General features: G+C 42.5%; 1 protein-coding gene across 1 annotated transcript; it reads left to right on the top strand.

The window, feature by feature from the left end:
* LOC143942455 (serpin A12-like) lies at nucleotides 1-26,674 on the top strand. Its single transcript, XM_077463761.1, has 5 exons — nucleotides 1-152; nucleotides 16,460-16,902; nucleotides 18,306-18,531; nucleotides 25,264-25,363; nucleotides 26,529-26,674. Exons 2-5 carry the CDS (start codon nucleotides 16,497-16,499, stop codon nucleotides 26,559-26,561), a joined length of 765 nt encoding a protein of 254 aa, XP_077319887.1. The 5' UTR covers nucleotides 1-152; nucleotides 16,460-16,496; the 3' UTR covers nucleotides 26,562-26,674.
* The last annotated feature ends 944 nt before the right edge of the window (nucleotides 26,675-27,618 follow it).

Below are 27,618 nucleotides of genomic sequence, written 5' to 3'. Positions count from 1 at the left end.
TGTCCTTGTTTAATTTTGTGGGGAAAATTCTATCTCTGCCAAAACACAGCATTACCAAATATTTCCCACAGTGCTTTGCTCCTCAGAACATGATCCATATATAAGGCTGGGCATTCACCATACAGGCTACGCAGCACAGAGGAATCCTACAGGTGGGCTGGATATTTCTATATTTCTATTTATTTTTCAATTTAGGTAAAGCGATCATTGTCACAAAACAACAAAACCAACACAAGGGATATTTATTGAGTCCAGATCCAAAGGCAGATTAACAAATTGGAATTGCTTGGATCTCTGGTATTTTGTATTTTTTTTTTATATTTTCCATTTGATATATACGCTCCATCATTGGTATCAGTGGGAGGAATAATGTTTTATCATTGGTGTCAGTGGGAGGAATAGTGCCCCATTGTTGGTATACGTAGGAGGAATAGTGCCCCCATCATTGGTGTCAGTGGGAGTAATAGTGCCCCGTCATTGGTATCAGTGGGAGGAATAGTGCCCAGTCATTGGTATCAGTGGGAGGAATAGTGGCCCATCATTGGTATCAATGGGGGGGGGATAGTGCCCCATCATTTGTATCAGTGGGAGGAATAGTGCCCCATCATTGGTATACGTGGGAGGAATAGTGCTCCATCATTGGTGTCAGTGGGAGGAATAGGGCCCAATCATTTGTTTCAGTGGGAGAAATAGTGCCCCATCATTGGTATCAGTGGGAGGAATAGTACCCCATCGTTGGTATCCGTGGGAGGAATAGTGCCTCATCATTGGTAATAGTGGGAGGAATAGTGCCCTGTCATTGGTATCAGTGGGAGGAATAGTGCCCCATCATTGGTATCAGTGGGAGGAATAGTGCCCCATCATTGGTATCAGTGGGGGGAATAGTGCCCCATCATTGGTGTCGGTGGGAAGAATAGTGTCCCATCATTGGTATCAGTGGGAGGAATAGTGTCCCATCATTAATATATGTGGGAGGAATAGTGCCCCATCATTGGTGTCAGTGGGAGGAATAGTACCCCGTCATTGGTATCAGTGGGAGGAATAGTGCCCCATCATTGGTATCAGTGGGAGGAATAGTGTCCCATCATTGGTGTCAGTGGGAGGAATAGTGCCCCATCAATGGTGTCAGTGGGAAGAATAGTGTCCCATCATTGGTATCAGTGGGAGAAATAGTGTGCCATCATTGGTATCAGTGGGAGGAATAGTGCCCCATCATTGGTATCAGTGGGAGGAATAATGCCCCATCATTGGTATCAGTGGGAGGAATAATGCCCCATCATTGGTATCAGTGGGAGGAATAGTGCCCCATCATTGGTGTCAGTGGGAGGAATAGTGCCCCATCATTGGTATCAGTGGGAGGAATATTGCCCTAAGGGCCGGATAACAGCAAGCAAAGGGCTACAGCTAACATAGAGTATAATTTTATAGACCTGATTCAAGCTTGTAAACTCTCTAAATAGGTTTTCATTCTCAATCAGATGAATGTGCTGAACTGCGCTGGGTTCAGCTTGGCCATATTTATGGCCGAGTTCCCACTTTGATGGCTCCCAGGGTCTGTTATGTCCCTGTTCTCCGTTTCAGGTGTGAATCAGGTCCAAATTTGTTTGCCTGAATTCGGACCTGAAACAGACCAGTAGACGCACAAGACCCTTTTCCAGTGCGGACCGTGGCGCCCCGGAGGTGAGTGAACCGGCTCCATTGAAAGTGGATCAGAGTCTCCTGTCATGGGAATTGGATGTGGGGAAACGGTACCAGGGTGATGTCTGGAGCTGCAGGTATAACCCCGGTACAACCACTTGAGCAAAATCACATACAGGTTTTGTGAGAAATGCTTAAGCTACAAACAAGTACAATATGCAATTAGCAATATGATTTAAGCTAGATAGTAGGGCACAAAACATATTTCTTATTTTATTTTCAATATAAAGTATATACAGGGCCTTGAAAAAGTATTCATACCCCTTGAAATGTTCCACATTTTGTCATGTTACAACCAAAAATGTAAATGTAAAATGATTTTATGTGATAGACCAACACAAAGTGGCACATAATTGTGAAGTGGAAGGGAAATTATAAATGGTTTTACATTTTTTTACAAATAAATATGTAAAAAGTGTGGGGGGCATTTGTATGGCGCCCCCCCTGAGTCAATACTTTGTAAAACCCCCTTTCTCTGCAATTACAGCTGCAAGTCTTTTTGGGGATGTCTCTACCAGATTTGCCCATCTAGAGAGGGACATTTTTGCCCATTCTTCTTTGCAAAATATCTCAAGCTCTGTCAGATTGGATGGAGAGCGTCGGTGAACAGCAATTTTCAAGTCTTGCCACAGATTCTCAATGTGATTTAGGTCTGGACTGTGACTGGGCCATTCTAACACATGAATATGCTTTTATCTAAACCATTTCATTGTAGCTCTGGCTGTATATTTACGGTGGTTGTCCTGCTGGAAGGTGAACCTCCGCCCCCAATCTCAAGTCTTTTGCAGACTCTAAAACCCCATACACATGATCAGAAATTCTGCCAGCTAAAGTCGGATGTGAGCTTTTGGTCAGAAATTCTGACCGTGTGTATGCTCCATCAGACTTTTGCTGGCAGAATTCCAGCCAGCAAAAGATTGAGAGCAGGTTCTCTATTTTTCGGTCGGAAAAAGTTCCTATCCGAAAATGCGTCCGTCTGTATGCAGTTCAGACGCGCAAAAAATCACGCATGCTCGGAAACAGTTCGACTCATGCTCGGAAGCATTAAACTTCATTTTCTCGGCTCGTCGTGGTGTTGTACGTCACCACATTCTTAACGGTCGAAAGTTCCGAGAACTTTTGTGTGACCATGTGTATGCAAGCCAAGCTTGAGCGGAATTCCATCGGAAAAACCATCCAAGTTTTTTCTGACGGAATTTCTGATCGTGTGTATGCGGCATAACAGGTTTTCTTCTAATGCCGCGTACACACGACCGAACTTTTCGACAGGCTTGGTCCGGCGGACAATCCGATGAACTTTGCAGCTGAGGTCCACCGGACTTTCAAACTAACGGACTCAACCACACACAATCACTCCAAAATTCGGACGGATTTGAACGTGATGACGTAGAATAAGGAAGTTCATAGCCAGTAGCCAATAGCTGCCCTAGCGACAGTTTTAGTCCGTCGGACTAGCATACGGACGACTGGATTTTTCGACCAGACTCGTGTCCGTCAGAAAGATTTGAAGCAAGTTTTATTTTTAGGTCCGTCTGACTTTTGGGAAGAAAAAGTCCGCTGGAGCCCACACACGATCGAATTGTCCTACGGATTCCAGTCCGCCGGACCAAATCCGTTGAAAAGTCCGGTCGTGTGTATGCGGCATTAGATTGTCCTGTATTTGGCTCCATCCATCTTCCCATCAACTCTGACCAGCTTCCCTGTCAATAATGAAGAAAAGCATCCCCACAACATGATGCTGCCACCATCATTTTTCACAGTTGAGATGGTGTGTTCAGGGTAATGTTCAGTGTTATGCCCCATACACACAATCAGATTTTCTGCTGATTTTAGTCTTCGGATTTACCAAAACCATGTAGTGCAAGGGCCTGCCTGATTGCATACAAATTGAAACTCCTAAGGTTTGACCTCATATTATATGGTTTTGGTAAATCTGAAGACAAAAATCATCAGAAAATGTGATAGTGTGTATGGGGCTTTAGTTTTCCACCACACATAGCGTTTTGCTTTTAGGCCAAAAGATTTCATTTTGGTCTCCTCTGACCAGAGCACCTTCTTCCACATGTGTGCTGTGTCCCCCACATGGCTTCTCACAAACTGCAAATGGGACTTATTATGGCTTTCTTTCACCAATTACTTTCTTCCAATCCAATTTGCTAAAGCAGGGGAACATATTCCTTCCTGATCCCCCGAGAGGCAATCGGATTTCCCCCGGATCAACTTTACCTATATATATGTTAGTACCCAGTTATATTATGTACCCTTAGGAAATAATCCAGGCCTTCATAATGCTGTTTGTTCACTAATGTTCTCTAACAAACCTCTGAGGGCTTCACAGAACAGCTGTATTTATACTGAGATTAAATTACACACAGGTGGACTCTATTTACCAATTAAGTGACTTCTGAAGGAAATTGGTTTCACTTGATTTTAGTTAGGGGTATCAGAGTAAAGGGGGCTGAATACAAATGCCCCCCACACTTTTCACATATTTATTTGTATTATTTATAATTTTCCTTCCACTTCACAATTATGTGGCACTTTGTGCTGGTCTATCACATATAATCCCAATAAAATACATTTACGTTTTTAGTTTCAAGGGGTATGAATAGTTTTTCACTGTAGTTCAGGGACAGGACTCAGGAGGGTAAGACATTAGAATGGACAGGCACACAGATGAAACTGACGCTCGCTGTGACACTGACAGCAGTGTGCAGCAGCACAGATCACCGACACGTCTCCTACTGAGTCACAATGATAGTCTCTCTCCATACCAGCTGGTCCCTTCAGTCCACTCCAATCCAGTGGCGGCTGGTGCTCTAAAAAATGGGCGCAAACAAACTGAAAAAAAATTGACTTGAAAAAAATTTGACTTAGACATAGCCACACATGCAAACCAAATACAGTGTAGCGCAACCAAAAAGCAATAAATCAAGTCCACAAATTATAAAAATTTCACCGTTATGCAACTTTCAGTGACAGTTCTTAAAGTGGTTGTAAATGCCAGACAAAGGCATAATGAGCTAGTATGCATAGCATACTAGCTCATTATGAAATACTCACCTTGGATCGAAGCCCCCGCAGCAGTCCATGTACACTGCTCCGGCCGGCGATATTGCTCCCAGAGTAATTTTCGGGTATTGCAGGGCCCCGTCGCTGTGATTGGTCAGAGCCGCAATCACATCACATCGGTAACAGTGCGTCAGCTGAAGCAACGGCGCGAACGAGCCGTTGTGTCAGTGCGCGTGTGCCGATGACGTTGGCACATGCTGATACAGAGGCTAAACTGTGCAGGTTTAGGAGATAGCCATGGTAGCTACAGGTAAGCCTTATTATAGGCTTACCTGTAGTAAAAAAGTGGATTGTAAGGGGTCCCCAGTGGAAGATTTTCCCTCGCCTCTTGTTCTAGTGACTACTGTAATATTGTGATTTCCCTTTGCTTTTTGTGGGTCAAACTGAAAGGACAAATCTTCCCAGCAGGAATGCAAAAATAAAAAATTTCAACAAGGATTATAATCTATTCCTACACCATTCACGTTCATAGGAAGTTTTCCTTTTTACACGCACATTTTGCTGGACATACTCTTTCAGGTTGCAACAGTTCCGTTACGTTTTGGTAAAAATATTCCGTATTTATCAGTGTATAACACGCACTCTAATTTTAGGAGGGAAGTTTAAGGAAAAAAAACGTACATTTTAAATAAAGAACTTGAAGCAAAGTTAGGGTCACAGCTCATCAATGCACCCTGCTCATTGCCCATCTGCAGCCATTAAATTACCCAACAATGCACCCTGCTCAGTGCCCATCTGCAGCCATTAAATTACCAAACAATGCACCCTGCTCAGTGCCCATATGCAGCCATTAAATTACCCAACAATGTAGCCTATTCAGTGCCCCTCTCCAGCCTATAAATTGCCAAACAATGCAGCCTATTCAGTACCCATCTGCAGCCTATAAATTCCCCAACAATGCAGCCTGCTCAGTGCCCATCTGCAGCCATTAAATTGCCCAACAATGCAGCCTGCTCAGTGCCCATCTGCAGCCATTAAATTACCAAACAATGCACCCTGCTCAGTGCCCATATGCAGCCATTAAATTACCCAACAATGTAGCCTATTCAGTGCCCCTCTCCAGCCTATAAATTGCCAAACAATGCAGCCTATTCAGTACCCATCTGCAGCCTATAAATTCCCCAACAATGCAGCCTGCTCAGTGCCCATCTGCAGCCATTAAATTGCCCAACAATGCAGCCTGCTCAGTGCCCATCTGCAGCCATTAAATTACCCAACAATGCACCCTGCTCAGTGCCCATCTGCAGCCATTAAATTACCAAACAATGCACCCTGCTCAGTGTCCATATGCAGCCATTAAATTACCCAACAATGTAGCCTATTCAGTGCCCCTCTCCAGCCTATAAATTGCCAAACAATGCAGCCTATTCAGTGCCCATCTGCAGCCTATAAATTCCCCAACAATGCAGCCTGCTCAGTGCCCATCTGCAGCCATTAAATTGCCCAACAATGCAGCCTGCTCAGTGCCCATCTGCAGCCATTAAATTGCCCAACAATGCACCCTGCTCAGTGCCCATCTGCAGCCATTAAATTACCCAAAAATGCAGCCTGTTCAGTGTTCATCTGCAGCCTATAAATTGTCCAACAGTGCACCCAGCTCAGTGCCCATCTGCAGCCATTACATTGCCCAACAATGCACCCTGCTCAGTGCCCACCTGCAGCCATTAAATTCCCCAACAATGCACCCTGCTCAGTGCTCACCTGCAGCCATTAAATTCCCCAACAATGCAGCCTGCTCAGTGCCCATCTGCAGCCATTAAATTGCCCAAAATTGCACCCTGTTCAGTGCCCATCTGCAGCCATTAAATTGATCAACAATGCAGCCTATTCAGTGCCCACCTGCAACCATTAAATTACCCAACAATGCAGCATGTTCAGTCTCCATCTGCAGCCATTAAATTACCCAACAATGTAGCCCGTTCCATGGCCATCTGCAGCCATTAAATTGCCCAAAAATGCAGCCTGTTCAGTGCCCATCTGCAACCTATAAATTGCCCAAAAATGCAGCCTGTTCAGTGCCCATCTGCAACCTATAAATTTCCCAACAATGTAGCCTGCTCAGTGCTCACCTGCAGCCATTAAATTGCCCAACAATGCAGCCTGCTCAGTGCCCATCTGCAGCCATTAAATTGCCCAACAATGCACCCTGCTCGTGCCCATCTGCAGCCATTCGATTGCCCAACAATGCAGCCTATTCAGTGCCCATCTGCAGCCATTAAATTGCTCAACAATTCAGCCTATTCAATGCCCATCTGCAGCCATTAAATTACCCATTAATGCAGCCTGTTCAGTGCCTATCTGCAGCCATTAAATTGCCCAACAATGCACCCTGCTCAGTGCCCATCTGCAGCCATTAAATTAGAGAGCCAACTGGGGACCCCAGAAGAGGATGATCAGGACCACTCTGTGCAAAACGAGCTGCACAGTGGAGATAAGTATGATATGTTTGTTATTTTTAAAAAACAATCACTTTAAGCTTTGACCAAAAAAACAACAACCTGGAAGCCGATTGGTTTCTATGCAGAGCTGCACCAGATTTGGCACTCTCCAGTTTTAGCCAATAAATCTCAATGAATAACACACTGTATTTTATCCCTTTAATTATATAACATCTGTGATATTTTTTATTTTTTTTACTTTTACCCTGCAAATTATCATTGCGTGGCAGACCACCAATCTTGGCGGTTTCTGTGGATAAACATTTTATTATAATAATGATTAATAACCCGGACATATCCTGCTTGGATTTGAATTAAGAGTGTGCTTTTTATTTGCCTACAAGGTATTGTCTCGGGTCGGATCAAATACAGCCCATGCCCATACAAACTCTGACTGAAGAATTTCTGGGCCTCTAGCCAATAACTACAGTAGCTTAATATGTGGTTCCATTACAAGAAATTAGAAGGATATTTACTTTATAATTATAATCAGGTGTAACCAGTAAACATTTATCCCCATCCCATTGCAGTAATAGAAAAGCTAATGCCTCATACACACGATCGGGTTGTTGGCCAACAATTCTGTGGAATTTTGTCCGAAGGGCATTGGCTCCAAATTGTCTTGCATACACACGGCACACAAATGTTGACCAATAATTACAAATGTCGTTTTTCAGCTCTTAATCTCTTTAGCGCCACCCTTCTGCTAATTTCATGTTTCGAAGTTTGGTGAGTTTTCGCGCTTTTTTTCACGTTTTTCATTTAGCACTTTTCATTTTGTGCTTTTCAGTTCCTTTCTGAATGACCGTTCATCAACCAGCCATGTTGAAGGAGATAATGTGTTATTTATTATTGGTCTTGGAGTTATTGCTTTGGCCCAAGTCCAGTCCAGGAACAGGAGGAGGAGGAGTTCTTGGACCAAAAATTGGTTGTTTTATTAATTGTGGCCAATTATGTCTCATGCCTTTGCTGCGGGAGTTCCAGGAGAATAATCCAGACAATTTTCAGAATTATCTCTGGATGACGGACCCCTGCATTCACTCTTGGCATTGTTGACCCCCTATATTAACCACTTTCAGACCAGACTATTTTTCTGGCTTAAGACCAGACCACTTTTTGCGATTCGGCACTGCGTCACTTTAACTGACAATTGCACGGTCATGCGACGTGGCTCCCAAACAAAATTGACGTCTTTTTTTTTCCAACAAATAGAGCTTTCTTTTGGTGGTATTTGATCACCCCTGCGGTTTTTATTTTTTGTGCTATAAACAAAAATAGAGCGACAATTTTGAAAAAAGCGCATAATTTTTTACTTTTTGTTATAATAAATATCCCCCAAAAATATATAAAACATTTTTTTCCCTCAGTTTAGGCCGATACGTATTCTTCTACATATATTTGGTAAAAAAAAATTGCAATAAGTGATTATTGATTGGTTTGCGCAAAAGTTATACAAAATAGGGGATAGTTTTATGGCATTTTTATTAAGATTTTTTTTTTTACTAGTAATGGCGGCGATCAGCAATTTTTATTGTGACTGCGACACATCGGACATTTTTGACACATTTTTGGGACCATTGTCATTTATACAGCAATCAATGCTGTAGAAATGCATTGATTTCTGTGTAAATGACACTGGCAGTGAAGGGGTTAACCAGGGGGTGGCAGTGTAGGGGGTTAAGCATTCCTAGGGGCATGTTACTAGCTGTGGGGGGCTGGGCTTTGTGTTAGTGAAGACTGATCTCTGCTCCAATCACATGAAGCAGAGATCAGCGTCACTTGTTGCTAGGCAGAATGGGAAGATGCTGTTTACAATGGCATCTCCCCGTTCAGCTGCCCTGTGAGATGATTGCGGGTATCCCCGCGGCGATCGAGTCCGCGGGACCCGCGACCGGACTCACGGGGGTCCCGACCGGCACACGAGCGTGCCGCCGGCGGTGCTCTAGCGATGGCAGGGCGGCATTTAAAAATGGACGTACCTGTACGACAATATGCCTGCCCATGCCATTCTGCCGACGTACATCGACGTGCGCCGGTCGGGAACTGGTTAAGAAGCATTACATATGCATGAGGCTTTTATTTTATTTTTTGGTTCAATAATGATTTGAATTGCTATATTTTCTATATTTTTGGATGCATAGAATGCACTTTTTGGTTAAGTTCTATTGGCAGATAGCGTGTCTAATTTTTTTGTTAACCGCTTGCCGACCACCTCACGCCCATATACGTCGGCAGAAGGGCTCGTACAGGAAAACTAACGTACCTGTATGTGGCCCTTTAAGAGGCGGCCAGTGGGCGCGGCTAACTCCACGATACCCACGATCGCCTCACCGGGGGGGGGGGAGAACGGGAGATGCTAATGTAATTAAGCATCTCCCATTCTGCATAGTGACAGTGTCACTGATCTCTGCTCCCTGTGACACCCCCCACAGTTAGAAACATGTCCCAGACACACTTGACCCCCTACACTACCCCCTAGAGGTTAACGCCTTCACTGCCAGTGTCATTTACACAGGAATCAGTACATATGTATAGCACCGATCGCTGTATAAATGATCGCTGATCGCTGCCTTAGTAAAAAAAAAAATTAATGAAATGAATAAAAATGCCATAAAACTATCCTCTATTTTGTAAACGCTATAACTTTTGCATAAACAAATCAATAAGCACTTATTGCGATTTTTTTTCTTTACCAAAAATATGTAGAAGAATACGTATCGGCCTAAACTGAGGAAAAAAAGATTTTTGGGGGATATTTATTCTAGTAAAATGTAAAAAATAATGAATTTTTTTCAAAATTGTCGCTCTTCTTTTGTCTTCTTTTGTTTATAGAGCAAAAAATAAAAACCGCAGTGTTCTGGTCAGGAAGGGGGTAAATTCTTCCAGGGCTGAAGTGGTTAATGCACAATAAAAAAATTGCGGAGAATAATAATAATAAACATAGTTGTATCTTTGATCCAAAAACTACAGGATAATGGTGTTGTGGTAACTTGCATCAAAAAAATAAATAAAAAAAGCATAATAATATTATTCTTGATATCACTAGAAAAAAAAGTCTTTGAAAATTAGTTTGCAATAACTCCATCAGTATCACCAGCAGAGCAGCTTCATTATTATCCCATTAAAGAAGAAGAGAATTGTGCGCTGCATTTCCAAATTTCATAATTTGCCGCGTCACGAATGTTAATTCTTTATTACGAATGCTAGTTTACAAAACCAACCACTTCCGGCTCGTCCTTGCTTCTGATCATGTGTGTTTGTGCTTTGGACTTTTGTCCGACGGACCTGTGTACACACGCTCGGGAAATCCGACAACAGACATATGTCCGGGGAAAATTTGAGAACCTGCTAGCCAACATTTGTTGGTGGAAAGTCCGACAAGAATTGTCCTATGGAGCGCACAAACGATCGGATTTACTGCCAACAGCCTGCATCACACATTTCCCGTCGGAAAGTCCGATCGTGGGAATGAGGCTTAACACTTTACAATCTTTCGAATTTTGTGTCGTGCCCAACCTCACATTTTTATAATGCTGACCAGAGGAGTCGAATGCCGCGTACACACGAGCGGATAGTCCGGCGGACTTTCTACCGAACGGACTTTGCCACACACAGAAAGTCCGGCGTTTGCTAGCGCGATGACGTACAGCACGTACGACGGGACTAGAAAGAAGAAGTTCAATAGCCAGTAGCCAATAGCTTCCTTTTCGTACTTGCTTCTGAGCATGCGTCATTCTTAGTCCGCCGGACTAGCATACTGACGAACGAATTGTCCGCTGAAACCCAAGTCCGGCGGAAAGATTGGACTGCAAAAATACTTTCTAAGTCCGCCAGACTTTACACTGGAAAAGTCTGCTGAAGCCCACACATGATCGATTTGTCCTGTGAAATGCGTTTCGGCGGACTATGTACGCCGGACAATTTGATCGTGTGTACGCTGCAATAGACTCACCTCCTGACGAAAGGTGTTTGGGACCTGGATGGGTCCAAGTGGACAAAGTAGGGGAGTATACTCAACCATGCTTTACCTTCTACTGAAGATTACAGATTTAAATAGTCAGGATGAAAAATAACAAAAGTCCATCTAGTTCAACCAGAAAAAAATAAAACAAAAATACAATCCTATATACACAATCCTTCACCTACAGTTGATCCAGAGGAAGGCAAAAAATGCCAGCAAAGCAGGATCCAATTCCTTCATGATCCCCTGATCGAGGAAATATGATTTTCCCTGGATAAACTTTTACCGATAAATATCGGTACCCAGTTATATTATGTACATTTAGGAAAGACTCCAGGCCTTTTTTAAAGCAATCTACTGAGCTGGCCAGAACCACCTCTGGAGGGAGTCTATTTCACATTTTCACATACATTTATACATGGAGATCATATCCCCCTTATACATGTTGATTAGGGATGAGCCGAACCCCCTCCCCCCCCCCCCCCCGGTTCATTTCGCAGCAGAACATGCAAACAGGCAAAAAAATTGGCAGCACACACGAACACCGATAAAGTCTATGGGACACGAACATGAAAAACCAAAAGTGCTAATTTTAAAGGCTTATATACAAGTTATTGTCATAAAAAGTGTTTGGGGACCTGGGTCCTGCCCCAGGGGACATGTATCAATGCAAAAAAAGTTTTGAAAACTGAAGTTTTTTAAGGAGGAGTGATTTTAATAATGCTTAACCACATGCCGACCGGCGCCAGTATTCGGTGGCAGAATGGCACGGATAGGCAAATGGGCATACAGGTACGTCCCTTTAAAGTGGTTGTAATCCCTTACAAACCACTTTGACCTACAGGTAAGCCTAGATTAAGGCTTACCTGTAGGTCCAAGAAATATCTCCTAAACCTACACAGTTTAGGAGATATTTACTAAAAGACAGTGAGAGCTGTCTACGGCGCATGTGCCGTAGACAGCGGCACGCAGGCACACTATTTCCCTAGCAGCATGCCGCTGCTAACGGCGATATGCCGTTAGTGGCGGCTCCCATGCGCATGCGCAGGAGTGACGTCATCGCTGCTCCAGCACTGTGAGTGGCGGGAGCAGCGATACCCGGAAGAAGATGGATGCTCCGGACTACAGGGGACAGCGGTGACATCGCTGGCTCCTATGTCAGGTAAGTGACACATAATGGGCTACTATGCGATGCATAGTAGCCTATTATGCTTTACCTTTGCATTGAGACAAAGAGGAAGTAAACCCATCAGGGTTTGCTTCCTCTTTAAATTTGCCGCCGTGTCATCACATGCGCGCCACCGGTGGCACACATGCTCGCTGGTCGGGACCTCCGTGAGTCCGATCGCCGGTCACTGTCACTGATCTCTGCTCCCTGTGATCGGAGCACAGATCGGTGACGTGTCACACACAGTCACACCCCCCCCCCAGTTAGAAACATTTCCCAGGGCTCACTTAACCCCTACACTGCCACCTAGTGGTTAACCCATTCACTGCCAGTGTCATTTACACAGGTTTCAGTACATTTGTATAGCACTGATTGCTGTATAAATGACAATGGTCCCAAAAATGTGTCAAAGATTTTCGATGTGTCTGCCATAATGTCGCAGTCACGATAAAAATCGTTGATCGCTGCCATTACTGGTAAAAAAAAATGATTAATAAAAATGCCATAAAACTATTCCCTATTTTGTAAACGCTATAACTTTTGCGCAAACCAATCAATAATCTCTTATTGCAATTTTTTTACCATAAATATGTAGAAGAATACATATCGGCCTAAACTGAGGAAAACAATTTTTTATATATGTTTTTGGGGATATTTATTATAGCAAAATGTAAAAAATAATGTGTGTTTCAAAACTGTTGCTCTTTTTTTGTTTATAGCACAAAAAATAAAAACCGCAGGGGTGATCAAATACCACCAAAAGAAATCTCTATTTGTGGGAAAAAAAGGACATCAATTTTGTTTGGGAGCCACGTCGTGCGACTGCGCAATTGTCAGTTAAACTGTTACAGTGCCGAATCGCAAAAAGTGCTCTGGTCTTTGGCCTGCAAAATGGTCCGGGGCTTAAGTGGTTAAAGTGAAACAATAAAAGTGTAATATTCCTTTAAATTTCATACCGGGGGGGGGGGGGGGGGTGTCTATAGTATGCCTGTAAAGTGGTGCATGTTTCTCATGTTTAGAACAGTCCGAGAGCAAAATGACATTTCTAAAGGAAATATTTTCATTTAAAACTGATCGCCGCTATAATGTATTGTCTGATCCCTTCAATATAGATAAAACTCATTGAAAAAAATGGCATGGGTTCCCCCCCAGTCCATTACCAGGTCCATTGGGTCTGGTATGAATATTTATTAAAAATAAAATGGTGTAGGGGTCCTGCTAAAATCCATACCAGACCCTTATCCAAGCACGCAACCTGGCAGGCCGCAGGAAAAGAGGGAGGGGAGAGAGAGAGTGCCCCCCCTCCTGAACCCTACCAGGCCACATGCCCACAACATGGGGAGGATGTTTTGAGGTCCCCCCTAAAACATCTTGTCCCCATGTTGATGTGGATAAGGGCCTCATTCCCCACAATCCTTGCCTGATGGTTGTGAGGGTCTGCGGGCGGGGGGCTTATCGGAATCTGGAAGCCCCATTTAACAAGGGAACCCCCAGATCCCGCCCCCCCATGTGACTTGGTAATGGGTACATTGTACCCCTACCAATTCACAAGAAAAAGTGTCAAAACCGTTCGCCCATCCCTAAGGGTGATCATTACCCCCCCTTATGTATTTATACATGGTGATCATATCCCCCCTTATATATTTGTACATGGTGATCATATCCCCCCTTATATATTTGTACATGGTGATCATATCCCCCCTTATATATTTGTACATGGTGATCATATCCCCCCTTAATCTCCTCTTCTTAAGAGGGAATAAATTTAGTTCCTCTAATATTTCCTCACAGCTGAGCTCCTCCATGTCTCTTATCAGTTTGGTTGCTCTGCACTTTCTCCAGTTCCCCGATATAATTTTTTAGAACTGGAGCCCAAAACTGAACTTCCATATTCCAGATGAGGTCTTACTAATGATTTGTACAGATGATATCTCTCTCTCTGGAGTCCATACCTCTCTTATACAAGAAAGGACTTTGCTCACTTTGGCATTGCATGTTGTTATTGAGCTTATGATCTACCAAAACCCCCCAGATCCTTCTCCACTATAGATCCCCCCAGTTGTACTCCCCCTAGTATGTTTGATGCATATTTTTAGCCCCCAAGTGCAGAACTTTACATTTCTCAACAATAAACCTCATCTGCCACATAGTCTCCCAATTAGACAGAGCATTGAGGTTGGCTTGTAAATTGGAGACATCCTGTATGGACGTTATTCCACTGCATAGCTTGGTGTCATCTGCAAAGACTGAAATGCTACTTTTAATCCCAGACCAAATATAATTTATAAAGATATTAAAAAGTAAGGGTCCTGGCACTGAACCTTGAGGTACACCACTGATACCCTTAGACCATTCAGACTGAATTTGTTTTTTTAACCAGTTTTCTATCCATTTAGTATCCATTATCCAGATTAAATGACCAATCTGCTAGCTTTGACCGGATCTGGGATGCCTTTAATGCCACTGTGAGGGGGATTTATTTCAGATATTAAAAGTCTTAGGTCTAACCATACCTCTGTGACCTACGTTAGAGCTCAAGGTCTCATAGGAATTTTCAAACTCAACCTACACCAATTTATCAACAGCTCGCTGTGATTTACAACTTCATCTTTCATAAATGACCTAACGCCAGTGAAACAAGCAGGAAGATCACCTTTTTAAAAAAAATAGAAATCTGCTGGCATGGCTAGTGGCAGACTCATGGGCACAAATAGCCATTGGCTGATTGGCATTTTGATGGGCACTAATTGGTAATTTCTTACCAAGAAAAACATCCAAGTCCAGTTAAAATTTGCAAAAACCCATCTGAAGTCTCCCAAAAGCATGTGGCAAAATATGTTATGGTCTGATGAAACCAAGGTTGAACTTTTTGGCCATAATTTGAAAAGATATGTTTTTGGCGCAAAAACAACACTGCACATCACCAAAAGAACACCATACCTACTGTGAAACATAGTGGTGACAGCACCGCTTTGGAACAGGGGCCTTAGTCAAGGTAGAGGGAATTATGAACAGTTTCAAATACCAATAAATATTGGCACAAAACCTTCAGGCTTCTGCTAGAAAGCTGAACACAAAGAAGAACTTTATCTTTCAGCATGACAATGACCCAAAGTATACATCCAAATCAACAAAGGAATGGCTTCACCAGAAGAAGATTCAAGTTTTGGAATGCCCCAGCCAGAGCCAGACCTGAATCCGATTGAAAATCTGTGGTGATCTGAAGAGAGCTTTGCACAGGAGAGGTGTTTTTGCAAAGAAGAGCGGGCAAATATTGACAAGTCAAGATATGCCATGCTGATAGACTCATACCCAAAAAGACTGAGCGCTGTAATAAAATCAAAAGGTGCTTCAACAAAGTATTAGTTTAGGTGGTGCACACTCATGAAACCATATTATTTCAGACTTTTATTTTTACTTCCCTCCACCTAAAAGATTGTAAAGTTGTACAGTTTATTAGGTCACATTAAAAGGTAGAAAAAGCTCAGAAAGTCAAATTTTTTTTTTACATCAGAAACCTGACATAACAGGGGTGTGTAGATTTTTTTATATCCATTGTATATCTAGTTTTCTGTATTAATGATGGACGATCCAAGGGGAAAATACATATAAACCCTAAAAAAACAGTCCAAGCCAATTAGCCAGTGGGAAATGGTCATTAGGCAATAAGCAACGCAGTATTGGTATGATCTCTGGCGGCATTATACAACATCAGAGAGGTATCTGGATGGACTATCGATGATCCTAATTGTCCATTCTTTTGTGGTCTTTATCTGACGACTTATTGTCTAATGACCATTAATTTCTGGCTCATTGGCTTTTTTGGGTTAATGCTTGTGTTCCACTTGGATCTTCCATCATAAATAAAGAAATCTATATATAGATCCCCGTGGATTATTTAATAGATGCAAATGCACATGTGTTCGCTGACCTATGATTTGGACATGTGATTGCTACTTTGCACATTCCCTCGCGGCATCATCTTTTGTTAATTGATAAAAATAAATTATCAACACTTCTACTTCTGAAAGCTTTCTTGGTCTACACAGGATTTTTCATACCTGCCATAAACGTTTGCGCAGTACTGTATATATAAGTTATAGCATTTTGTTTGTTTTTCAGGAAGGTTCAGTGCAACCAAAATCCAGGAGGAAGAAAGATGAAAGCCTTGCTCTTTCTGTGTGTGAGCGCAGCCCTCGTCCATGTGGCCATCTTATACGATGGTTACCTTAAACTGAAAGTTAACAATCATTACCCACCTGTTAATCCCCAAGACTATATATATATGATTGTAGCTTTCAAGACAGCAGCCCTGGACGGCCTGTATGATGCTCTTGAAGATCCTGACAGCAGCGTGCGCCCCACCCAAGACATAACCATATTCATCGACAACAAATGGCATCCTCAAAACCCCAATATTCTAACGGTGTCCAAAGATTTTTCCTCCCCAGAGGCAGCCATGAACAGTGTGAACGCCTTTGTGAAAGAGAAAACCAGTGGAAAAATTGACAATTTAGTGGGGAATCTTAATGACTACACAGTAACAGCTATTGTCAACACCAACAGTAAGTCTGGAGGGCAGTGCCAGTTTTATATATTCTAGGTGTATCATATTTTTATGATTGTTTTTGAATGTCAGCTCCATGCAAAGCTGGTAGTCCAAATTCAACTAGGAGTTAGTAAATGGAATACCATTCAATGCTGAGATTTCCTTACTCTGCCTTGTCCCACAAGGCCGTAATGGTCTAACTCAGGGGTTTCCAAACTTTCTAAGCAAAAGGGACAGTTTACTGTCTCTCAGACTTTAGAGGGGCCGGACTGTGGCCATTGGTAGAAAATGCCTTGGGCTTGGTGGTCAGCGGGATACATATGACCTGTGGTCAATAGTAGGAGAATAGTGCCCCACATTGATATTAGTGGGAGGAATAGTGCCCCATCATAGGTGTCAGAGGGAGAAATAGTGCCTCATTATTGGTGTCAATAAAAAGAATAGTGCCCCGTTATTGATATTAATGGGAGAATAGTGTCCCATTATTGGTATTAGTGGAAGGAATAGTGCCCCATCATTGGTGTCAGTGGAAGGAATACTGTCCCATAATTAGTAAAAGTGGGAGGAATAATGCTGCATAATTGGTATTGGTGGGAGGATCAATGGCCAAATGTTGGTGTCAGTGGAAGGAATGGAGTCCCATCATTAGTGTTAGTAGGAGAAATAGTTCCCTGTCATTGGTGTCAGTGGCAAGAATAATGTTCCTTCATTGGTATCAGTGGGAGCAATAGTGCCCCTATCAATGGTGGCAGTGGCAGGAATAATGTTCCATAATTGGGATCAGTAGGAGGAATAGGATCCCATTATTGGTGCCAGTGGAATGAATACTGTCCCATCATTGGTGTCAGTTGGAGGAATATTGCCCCATCATTTGTGTCAGTGGGAGGTATGGTGCCCCAAGGGCTGGATAAAGACAAGTAAAGAGCCATATTTTGGCCCACGGGCCACAGTTTGGAGACCACTGATCTAACCCTTGAACCTTATGGAGTAAGGGTGGTGGACTGGTAGATTCAAAGATTATTGGAGATTATCAATAATTCAAAAGGTTGTCCGCATATGGCCGCTCTCTAATGCCCTGTAGGAACCCAAATGTTCTTTGGAAAATCACCAAGTCTTGGAAGGTTACATAGGATATCATTTTACTTTGTTACAATAAAAAAGTATGAAGGAAGGAAAAGAAAAATGGAGTGATGATAGAAAAAAAAATGAAGAATAGAAAGGGGGGGGGAGGTGGGAAAGAATGAAGGAAGGAAGGAAGGAAGGAGGGAAGGAAGAGGAGAATGAAGAGGAGAAGCAAGAAAGGAAGGAAGTCAGGGAGGAAGGAAGGAAGAATATAGTACTAGTATATAAGACAGTGTATAATATTTGAAGTACTTTATTCATGAATATGTGTTCATTTAATTAACCTCCTCCCTACAGACGCCTTGAAAGTGCCATCTGCAGGTGGAAGTGGCTGGACAAAACAATTGGATGGACAGTACAAGATGGTGGAGAATAAAGCCCTGGGGGTCACTGTCATTGAAATACCATACAGTCGCTATTTATCCATTCTTCTTGCTATACCTTCTCCAGGAAAAGAAGAAGAAGTGGGAAAGAGCCTCACCTCACCAACCATCGAGGCTCTGAGGAAGTCTATGACTCTCCAGTAAGCCATATATTTAAATTATATTTAAGCCATCAAAATGACATCCCTCTACAAGCAGACAGACAAGTCTGATATCTGATGACTGAAGTTAAGAGTAAATCTGCAGATTTTCTAAAAAGATTTTTGGCGCCTCTTTCAAGTTGGTGTATCTTTGCTTGCCAAGCTTAATCCTGGTTTGCGAGATAGGCATGTTGAATATTGTCCAAACTAAGCAAAATAGCTTGAAATCAACCTGGGTATTTCAGATACACACCACTCCAAGGCATGCAGGGAATAAACAGAATGAACATTTTTCTGGGGGAAAATATAGAAATGTAAAGGTGACCACTGCTTTGACCCTATGTATAAACACAGTAAGACCTTGAGTTCACCCAAATCCCTGCACTCACTCTCACTGCTGTTTATCTGATTTTCTTCCTACTTTTCTCTTTGCATCTTCTAGCTGCTCACATGACTTTGAAGTCTTCTTCTTGTAGAGGTGTTGAGCAGCCCCACATACTGCAGAGGGTGGTGCTGACATGTCCATGACAGTGGGGTTCACAGGAAGTGGGTGGGAAAATAAAAAGCTGGAGATCTACTTTATCACCCACCTCCTGCACATATGGTGCTCACCTTTCTTTCGGTGCCCTGTTTTATTTTATTCTAAGTTGATAACAGGTAGCCTTGTGTTAAGTCCTCAAGAGGGCCTCAATAAAATAACGGAGTGGACAACTAGATGACAAATTAAGTTTAACAAAGAAAAATGTAAAGTAATGTACTTTGGGGTTAAAAATATAAATGCAAGTTACTTACTAAGCAGAGAAGCTCTGGGGGAATCCAGGGTGGAGAAAGATCTGGGCATCCTAGTAGATGATAGGCTCAGCAATAGCGTGTATTGCCAATCTGCAGCAAGCAAAGCCAACATAATATCGGCATGCATTAAAAAAGGGATTTACTCCAGAGATAAAATAATTCTCCCACTCTACAAGACTCTGGTTTAGCCACATCTGGAGTATTCTATCCAGTTCTGGTCACCAGTCCTCAGAAAGGATGTGCTGTAACTGGGGATAGTTCAGAGAAGCGCAACAAAATGAATATGGAGGCTGGATGACCGCAAATACAAGGAACAAATACAAGCGCTAAATTCAATTTCCCTGGAAGAGAAACGCTTGAGAGGAGATACCATAGTGATATACACATATCTCAATGGTAATCCCAGCATAGGGAGGAGACTATTCAGTCTCAAGGAGTGTAAGAGGACATGGGGTCACACAATGAGATTGGAGGAGAAGCAGTTTAACTTTAAGCTGCGTAGGTGTTTTTTCACGGTGAGGACAATAAGGATGTGGAACTCTCTTCCACAGTCATTGGTATCTACAGGAAGTATGGATAGTTTCTTGGACGTGCATCTTAGCAAACACAGTATACAGGGATATGGACAGGGTTTTTTTTCTCAAAGAATAGGTGCAGGAACTCTGCCTTTCAGAGTTAGCCCTTGTCTCTGCTCCTACCTACCTCCAAGCACCGTTATTTGGTTCCATCCCTTATCCACCTCCCAATACTGCCCCTTTTAGAAAATACAGAACCAAGTAACATTTGTGGTACTAAATAATTTGTATGGAATTTGCTAATAATAACAAGAAAAGCAGTATAAAAAAAATCCCCTGCAGCCACCAATAGACCCCTCCTCTCCCAGCAACAATGGACCAGCTGCAAAAAATACCCCCCTCCAGCAAAATAGACCCCCAGCAGCAACAACACATCCCCCCCACAGAAAGCATCAATAGACCCTCCAGCAGCCAGCTACATTAGACTGCTCCCACAACAGTAAATCCCCTCAACAACAACTACCACCCCCAGCAACAATAGATCCCCCCACCAGCAACAACAGACCCCTCCTGCAAAAATAGATTGCTTCCAGACACAATAGGTCCCCCAGCAGCAATATTAGACCTCCCCAGCAACAATAAACCCCTGAAAAAAAAGCACCTCCAGTAACAATAGATCCCCCAGCACCCCTTGCTACATACATTCAGTGCTGAAGGTGCCAGAACTGCATTCCCCCACATTCCTGCTGAAAAAAAGCCCTGGATATGGGAAAGGCTTATCTACACAATCAAAAACACACACCCATACAGGTAGAACTGGATGGACTATTGCCTTTATTAAACCTTACCAAATATGTAGATAAGTAAGTCCAAGTCACTCTGGTTGAAATTAACACAGGACCTGGGACTATCCCTTCATTCTTCCATGACAGCATGGCAATTGGCTGCTCAGGAATCCAGACTTTCATTGTTAAAGGAAAGGTCACATACAGAAAGTTTTGGGTAACTCTCCTCACTATAGAGCAGCAGAAGATCAAAGAAAATGTGAATATGTACGGGGTGGTTGATTGGAATATATACCCAAAAGCAGGGCCATCTTTATTATTGATTGGACCCAGGGCAAAAAATTTCTCCCCATGCAATTTCAATCTCCACCTTCTCTGAGACATACAATAAATAGCAGCTAGACTTAAAATCAGTTTACTGTATCAGATCAGGCAGCGATTGCGATTGGTTGCCAGAGGTTACAGCATATCATTACTATTTACTGACTGGTTGCTAGAAGCTACAGTACACATTAAGGCTCACTGATTAGTTGCTAGAGGTTAAAGCACATGATTTCTGCTTGTTGATAGGTTGCTAGAGATTACTGTACAGTAATCACTTGCTGCTATAGGTTACAGCACATCTTCTCCTTACTGCAGGGGGGCATGATATATATGAATACCACCTTTATTTACATATCAATGCTGCTGGTCTCAGCTATTTACAAATGAATGTTGGTTATTTACATGTAAACACAGGGTCTGCAGGTGAGTCAACTGTACAAAATAGGGCAGAGCTGAGCAGCACTAGTAGCAGCATTTTACACTGAGAAATTGGGACACAGCACAGGACTAAAACTTCAAGGGACAAGGGAATTTAAACTGGAAAGGTTGGCAAGTATGAGGCAGCTGCTTTGGGCCCCACAACAATGACAGGGCCCGGGGCAGCTGTCCCTTTTGCCCTGCCTTAAAGACGGCCCTGCCCAAAAGCAAACTGGTGGCTTTAGAATTAGTTAAGTTAATAATGTTGTTTTGTCAAACTTGTTAGAATGATTCGTTTTTGGAATTTGTTTTGTATATTCAGGTTTGTTTCATATATTCTTTATTTTCAAATCAAATTCAAAAATGAATTTGAAAATGAAATTGAATTCAAAATGGTAACATATTGAAATCAATACAGTAAGGTATAAAAGTGAAATAAGATGATGATTCCTACTTAGGCCGCTGAATAGAATATAAGAGAATATGACGGAAAATAAAGGAATATAAAATATTCTATTCTATTCTATTATTTTATTCTCTTTTCTATTGTATTCTGTTTTATGATATTCTATAAATCAACCAAAGTGGAAATCATCATTGTATTTCACTTTTATACTTTACTGTATTTATTGCGATATGATCAAACTTGTAAACAGCGATTGCATGTGAAATAATAATATACAATTACTGAATCAGCATAAAAATAAAAATTAAGAATCCAAAAAGAAATCAAAGTCCAAAGAGTTCCAGTGAAAAATACTCAGTCCCAACCAAGTACAGTGATATCCAAGATAGGAAACCCTATTGACATGTGAAATAGTCCCGTGCTGTATCTGCAGCAGTAAAAATCACTCAAGCCACCATGTGTGAAGTAAAGGTCTTTATTCACCAGAAGGCTGATGCCCAATATTTTTAGGGGTGGCAAACAAACCTGGCCCCCTCACTCAAACTACACCCCCCCATGAGCACTCACTTGATCGATTGGGAAGGCTGCAATCCACCCGCATAACAGCCCCTCCACTGGCACTTGACTGATTGATCGGGAAGGTAGCGACCCACTTGCACTACCCCTGGTGATCCATGGCCTTACTCTATGCTGCGGTAGAGGTGCAGGGAGGAGGATGATGACGAGGTAGTGGTGTTGGTGCACTTCTGATTCTGGGGTAGGGGCTCCTCGAAGAGACTGTTGCTGCCCCTCCACCTGCTGCTCCTCACTGCACATGGCCCACAGCTTGTGGAGGGAAGAGCCGGGGCCACTGCTTCTCCTCCTGGCCAAACAGGAAGCTGGTCCCAAGACTCCCTGGCCAATCGGGTCTCAGGACCCACTTCCTGATTGGCCAAGAGGAGAAGCAGGAAGACGTTAGCGAATATTAATGTCACACAAGTGGGTGGGCCAATCAGAGTCTCAGGCTATAATCATGTGTCTAAAAAAAAAAACACATTGAAATCTATTTGTCCGCGCCCGGCATGGAGATTAAGGGTCAGCGCATGAATTTGGGGGGGCAGTGCCCCTGCACCCCTAATGTGTGGTCCGCAACTGCTCTTGTCTCATGGCAAGAAGGGTTAAATATCACTTGGATGGCCACCCATAGAAAATCAAGACCTGAAATGGTGCGTTACAAAAGATACATCGATGACATGCATGGAATGGTACGGGGGAAGGACTCAAGATCAATGCATATGGTAATACCTTCTCGGGTGGCTGGGACTGTAATCAAATCAACTTTTTAGACCTGGCACTGTATAAAAAAATATTAAACTGTACACCAAAAAAACTACAGACCAGAATGGGTATATCCCAATCCCAACACACAGTTGTCACCACCCTCTGGCACAACATAGAGCTCTACTTTTGTGGTTATAAGTTTGATCACCAAGTGAAAAAATTGTATTTTATTTTATTTTTAAGAGGATTCAGTAATTGTCTACTATTATTTCACATGCAAGCGCTGTTTACACATAAAGTTACTCGTGGTTATAAGTGTGATCATTGCCTAGCCACAACAGGTTTGAGACAGCACCTGTATAACATATATATAATTGACATGAGTGTATTTTTTAAACATTTATTGCGATATGTTTCCATTTCAAGTTCAAATTAATTTTCAAATTTGAATTAATTTAGAATTTCGAAATTCCTTTTTGAATTTGGATAATTCGATTTCATTATAATTTATTTTGGATTTGTTAAAATTCATGACAGATGGATCTGCAGATTGCTGAGGCTCTGACTACCTATAACATTAAACAATTGACCTCTTCCTTCCCCTCCCAAATTGACCAGATGACACAGTACTTTTTTTGAAGTCGAATGACCATAGTAGCCTTTGATGTTACCATTGTATTATTAGAAAGGGAAGGGACACCAATACCTCCAGATGGGCCCAACCCCCTAATTCTCCAGCACTGCCTTCAAAGACCCAATAGAGCACCGGTATGACTAGTAACAAAATAACCCATGAATTGAATGTTCAGGCAAAGCTTACCCCCCTAAAAGTCCTACTAGAGAAAACAAACCACATCCATATTAAATTGGCAAGAAACATCTCCAAACCAAACCAACTAGGGAGGGTGGGTGGGAGAAACCTTCCTTACCCTGTGATAAGCTCCTATCGATCACCAACTGGGCACCTCCACACCCTACTGGACACCCCCTATCACTTCGGGACCCAATCATGTAAGTGAATAACCCCTATTCACTCCGCCTCACTGCCCACCCGCATCATGCTGGCTCTCCTCCCAGTTTCACTTTTGCTCCGGGCCATATACTTTATTATTGTGATTTGGAAAGTTGCATACATCCTAATCTTCGAATAACAAATTTCAATGGAATTTTGATTTGCAACAAAAAAATGTGCACATGTCTAGTGGCCTCTTTTGCTCAAGCTGTGACACTGAATAATAGGCAATGGCAGAGTTACCAAGCAGATATCATGCAATGAACAATGTAAACAGGCAATCAATGGCATTGCAGAATCAGCAGGCAGAAGTTTAATCAGTGCCCCAGGCATTGGTGTCATAATCAGAAGAGTAGAAGTCCAAGAGAGGTCAGGGTAAGAAATCCAAGAGATTAGGTAAAATGGATCAGTAAGAGGGGAGCAAGATTACAGGTCAGAGTACAGGTCATGTGGTTATGAATTGTACAGCTGGAGACCACCTTAAGAAACAAGCATTGAAAAGAGCATGAGAAGCCAACCTTGGTACAGGGTGTGCATACAAGATGCATGCCCAAAAGTGGCCTTCTGTGAAGGACAATGGGCCAGCACATGTGCATGGTCTTGTGTTTAACCAGATGATGTATTTGAGGCTTAACTTTGTCTCAGGAGCTCCGTTGGCTTCAAAAATACTCTGGACTATCCCCCCATCCAATCCTTTAGTCAATGGTCTGGGCCCAATGGGACCCTTCTGAAAAAATGTGGGTGACACCATCCTAAACCCTGTCAGCATTCCTCTAACCAGTCACAAGCTTTTTCTGGTTGCTTCTGTGGATGGGCCAGCTATTTAGGCTGCAAATATCTAGACTGCAAACCAGAAGGGTTCTTGAACAGCTGGCACAACTGATAATGAAAAATATATGCACAGGGATACAAAATACCTTCCTTGATCCGACCTAAATAAAAATACCACCATAAGGCTGGAAAATTGATACACAAAGAGTAACACAGCTCAGAGTTTCTTTTAATGCTAATCACATGATCCATTTAATCATATCAAGGGTGATGAAGAGCGCAATCCAACAATTACACCTCTGATTCACCTGTTTAGCAAAGGTCACATGACAAAATGCTTAGGTTTTTGGTTGGGTTGTATGTACTGCATTAGTAATGTTGTATTACATTTGAAAAAAAATATTTGATTACAAATTTATAATCTCATAGACAAAAATGTCATATTCACAGGAAAGTACGCATGGAGGTTCCCAGAGCCACAATTTATGCTGCGTCTTTCATGGCTGTGGACATAGTTCCTTTGGATGATGAGGAACTTATCAGGACTAGGGTAACATTTTTCATTTTATTGTTGCATAATTGAGATAGGCAAACAATGGAAAGTCTGCTCCTATTACAATTTTGCTTTGTAAATCTACTCAAAAGAGGACAGAAAGTGATTATAGGTCCCTAAGGTAACAGGAAGTGAGGAGAAACCAATCCAATGAGAACAGGTGGTGTGAGTAGATATCTACAGGAAGTTAGAGTAACATCTATTCAGTGAGGGCAGGTAGTGAGGGCAAATCTATCCATGGGGGAATGGAGGAGGAGTTAAGGGGAAAATGTACGTGGTGAAAACAGGAATAAGGGGACAGGAAGTGAGGGTAAATCTCTACTGGGGGGACATGAAGTGGGAGTAAATACACCCATGAGAACAGATAGTAAGGGGAAATCTCACTAGCGAGCAGAGTAAGTGAGAATTCTCCACATGGTGAAAGGGACAGGAAGTAAGCGAAAATTCTCTGAATGGGGACAGGAAGTGAAAATAAATCTACTCAATGAGGGCAGAATGTGAGGGTAAATCTCTACTGGGGAGGAGCAAGAAGTGAAGTTAATTCCCTTGTGAGGGTAAATATACTGGGAAAAAAAATGGATTTACTGTAAGCATAAATCTCATTAAGGAGTAAAGGTTGTTAGGGGAAATCTACCCAGTGCAAACAGGAAGTGAGGGGAAATCTCCAAATGAGGGAGAGGAAGTGAGGGGCAAAATCTCCCCAGCATGGACACAGCAATAAAAAATTGACCAAGGGTCTGATTCTTCCCCGCTATAATGCCCCATACACGCGGTCGGATATTCTGACCACAAAATCTGTCAGAATTTTTCCGACAGATTTTGGCCGAAACTTGTCTTGCATACACACGGTCGCACAAAGTTGTCGGAAAATACGATCGGATTTTGTTGTCGGAAAATTTAAGATCCTGCTTTCAAACTTTGTGCGTCGGAAATGCCGACGGAAAATGTCAGATGGAGCCCACACCCGATCAGATTTTCCGACAACATGATCCGATCGTACATTTTCCATCTGAAAATCCGACCATGTGATAGTAGTTGAATGCTTCTGAATGTTTCAGCTATGGGGCAGAATTTTAGAGTAGCTTTGGCTGTATTATTTGTATTGTTATAAATCATTAGCCTGTAATACTGCCTTATTACATGCTTTATTTTGCATCTACAGTACGGCTATAAAGTGGCAATGCAGTTGCCATAGATGGAGGATATACCACTCAGAGGTCAGGACTACTCAATATGCCCAGAGATTATTAAAATGCTCTACACAGCACTGTGCAATATTCACCTTAAATAAAGATATATCTCACATTACTCTGTGGTCCTCATTGTCTTTAATGTGACTAAACCCACATCATAAAAAAAGATCAATAAATGATGTATTCCATGCAGTTACTATGAGATTCCGTTTCTGTATTCTGCAAAAAACTTGGTTGATCCTGCTTCTCTTTATCTTCCCCTTCTATCCATGCCCCGATGTCAGCTAGGAATTTTGCACCTGTGGTGGCAACTCTGCACATGCTCAGTTTTCAGTGCGTTTCTATGCTGAGCATTTCCTCCCTATCTCTGAGCAGCCCATGTGACTATAGAGTCACACATGTGGGCGTATATACAGTAGTAAAGTGTCAGAAACCATGAAATCAGACAATGAGACATTACATTTGTTTAATAATAAAAGTAAAAAGAACATACGTAGTCAAAACATAGCCAACGTTCAGTAACAGAAATGGATAGTCAGCCAAGTCAGAAGTCAGGGACCAATGTACAGGAACAACAAGCAGGATCTGGAGCCAGAAGGGATGTCAGCAAAGCCAGTCTTTAAACAGGAACGCAGAAGATAGTTACTTGTGATGCTGACCAAGGCGAAGGCAGAGCTCCTCTGGACTGGATGGCTTAAGTAGGCAGGACCTACGAGCAGGATATCATCAACAGCTGAGTAACTGTGGTGAGATGGGAGCTGGCAATTAGCTGACAGCTGAGCGGCCACCTCAGAGAAGGAAGGGCTGAGCCCAGCCCTGACATAAAGGACTACCCACTCCCTATATCCTCCTCCTCCATGCCCACTAACCAGCTAAACACAATGGGGGCAGTATATTACATGTAGATTGATGGAGGCTTCACCTCCCTGTTGTTCTAAGACACATGCTGGAAGGGCGTGAGGTGGGGGATATAAATGGTATGGTGGGGGATATAAATGGTATAGTGGAGGATATAAATGGTACGGTGGAGGATATAAATGGTACGGTAGAGAATATAAA

The sequence above is a fragment of the Lithobates pipiens genome, unplaced genomic scaffold, assembly GCF_037356315.1.
Source record: "Lithobates pipiens isolate NorthernLeopardFrog02 unplaced genomic scaffold, aLitPip1_a1.2 Scaffold_30, whole genome shotgun sequence".
Classification (NCBI taxonomy): domain Eukaryota; kingdom Metazoa; phylum Chordata; class Amphibia; order Anura; family Ranidae; genus Lithobates; species Lithobates pipiens.
Note: the sequence above shows the minus strand (reverse complement) of the source record. Positions and strands in the feature narration are given on the sequence as shown.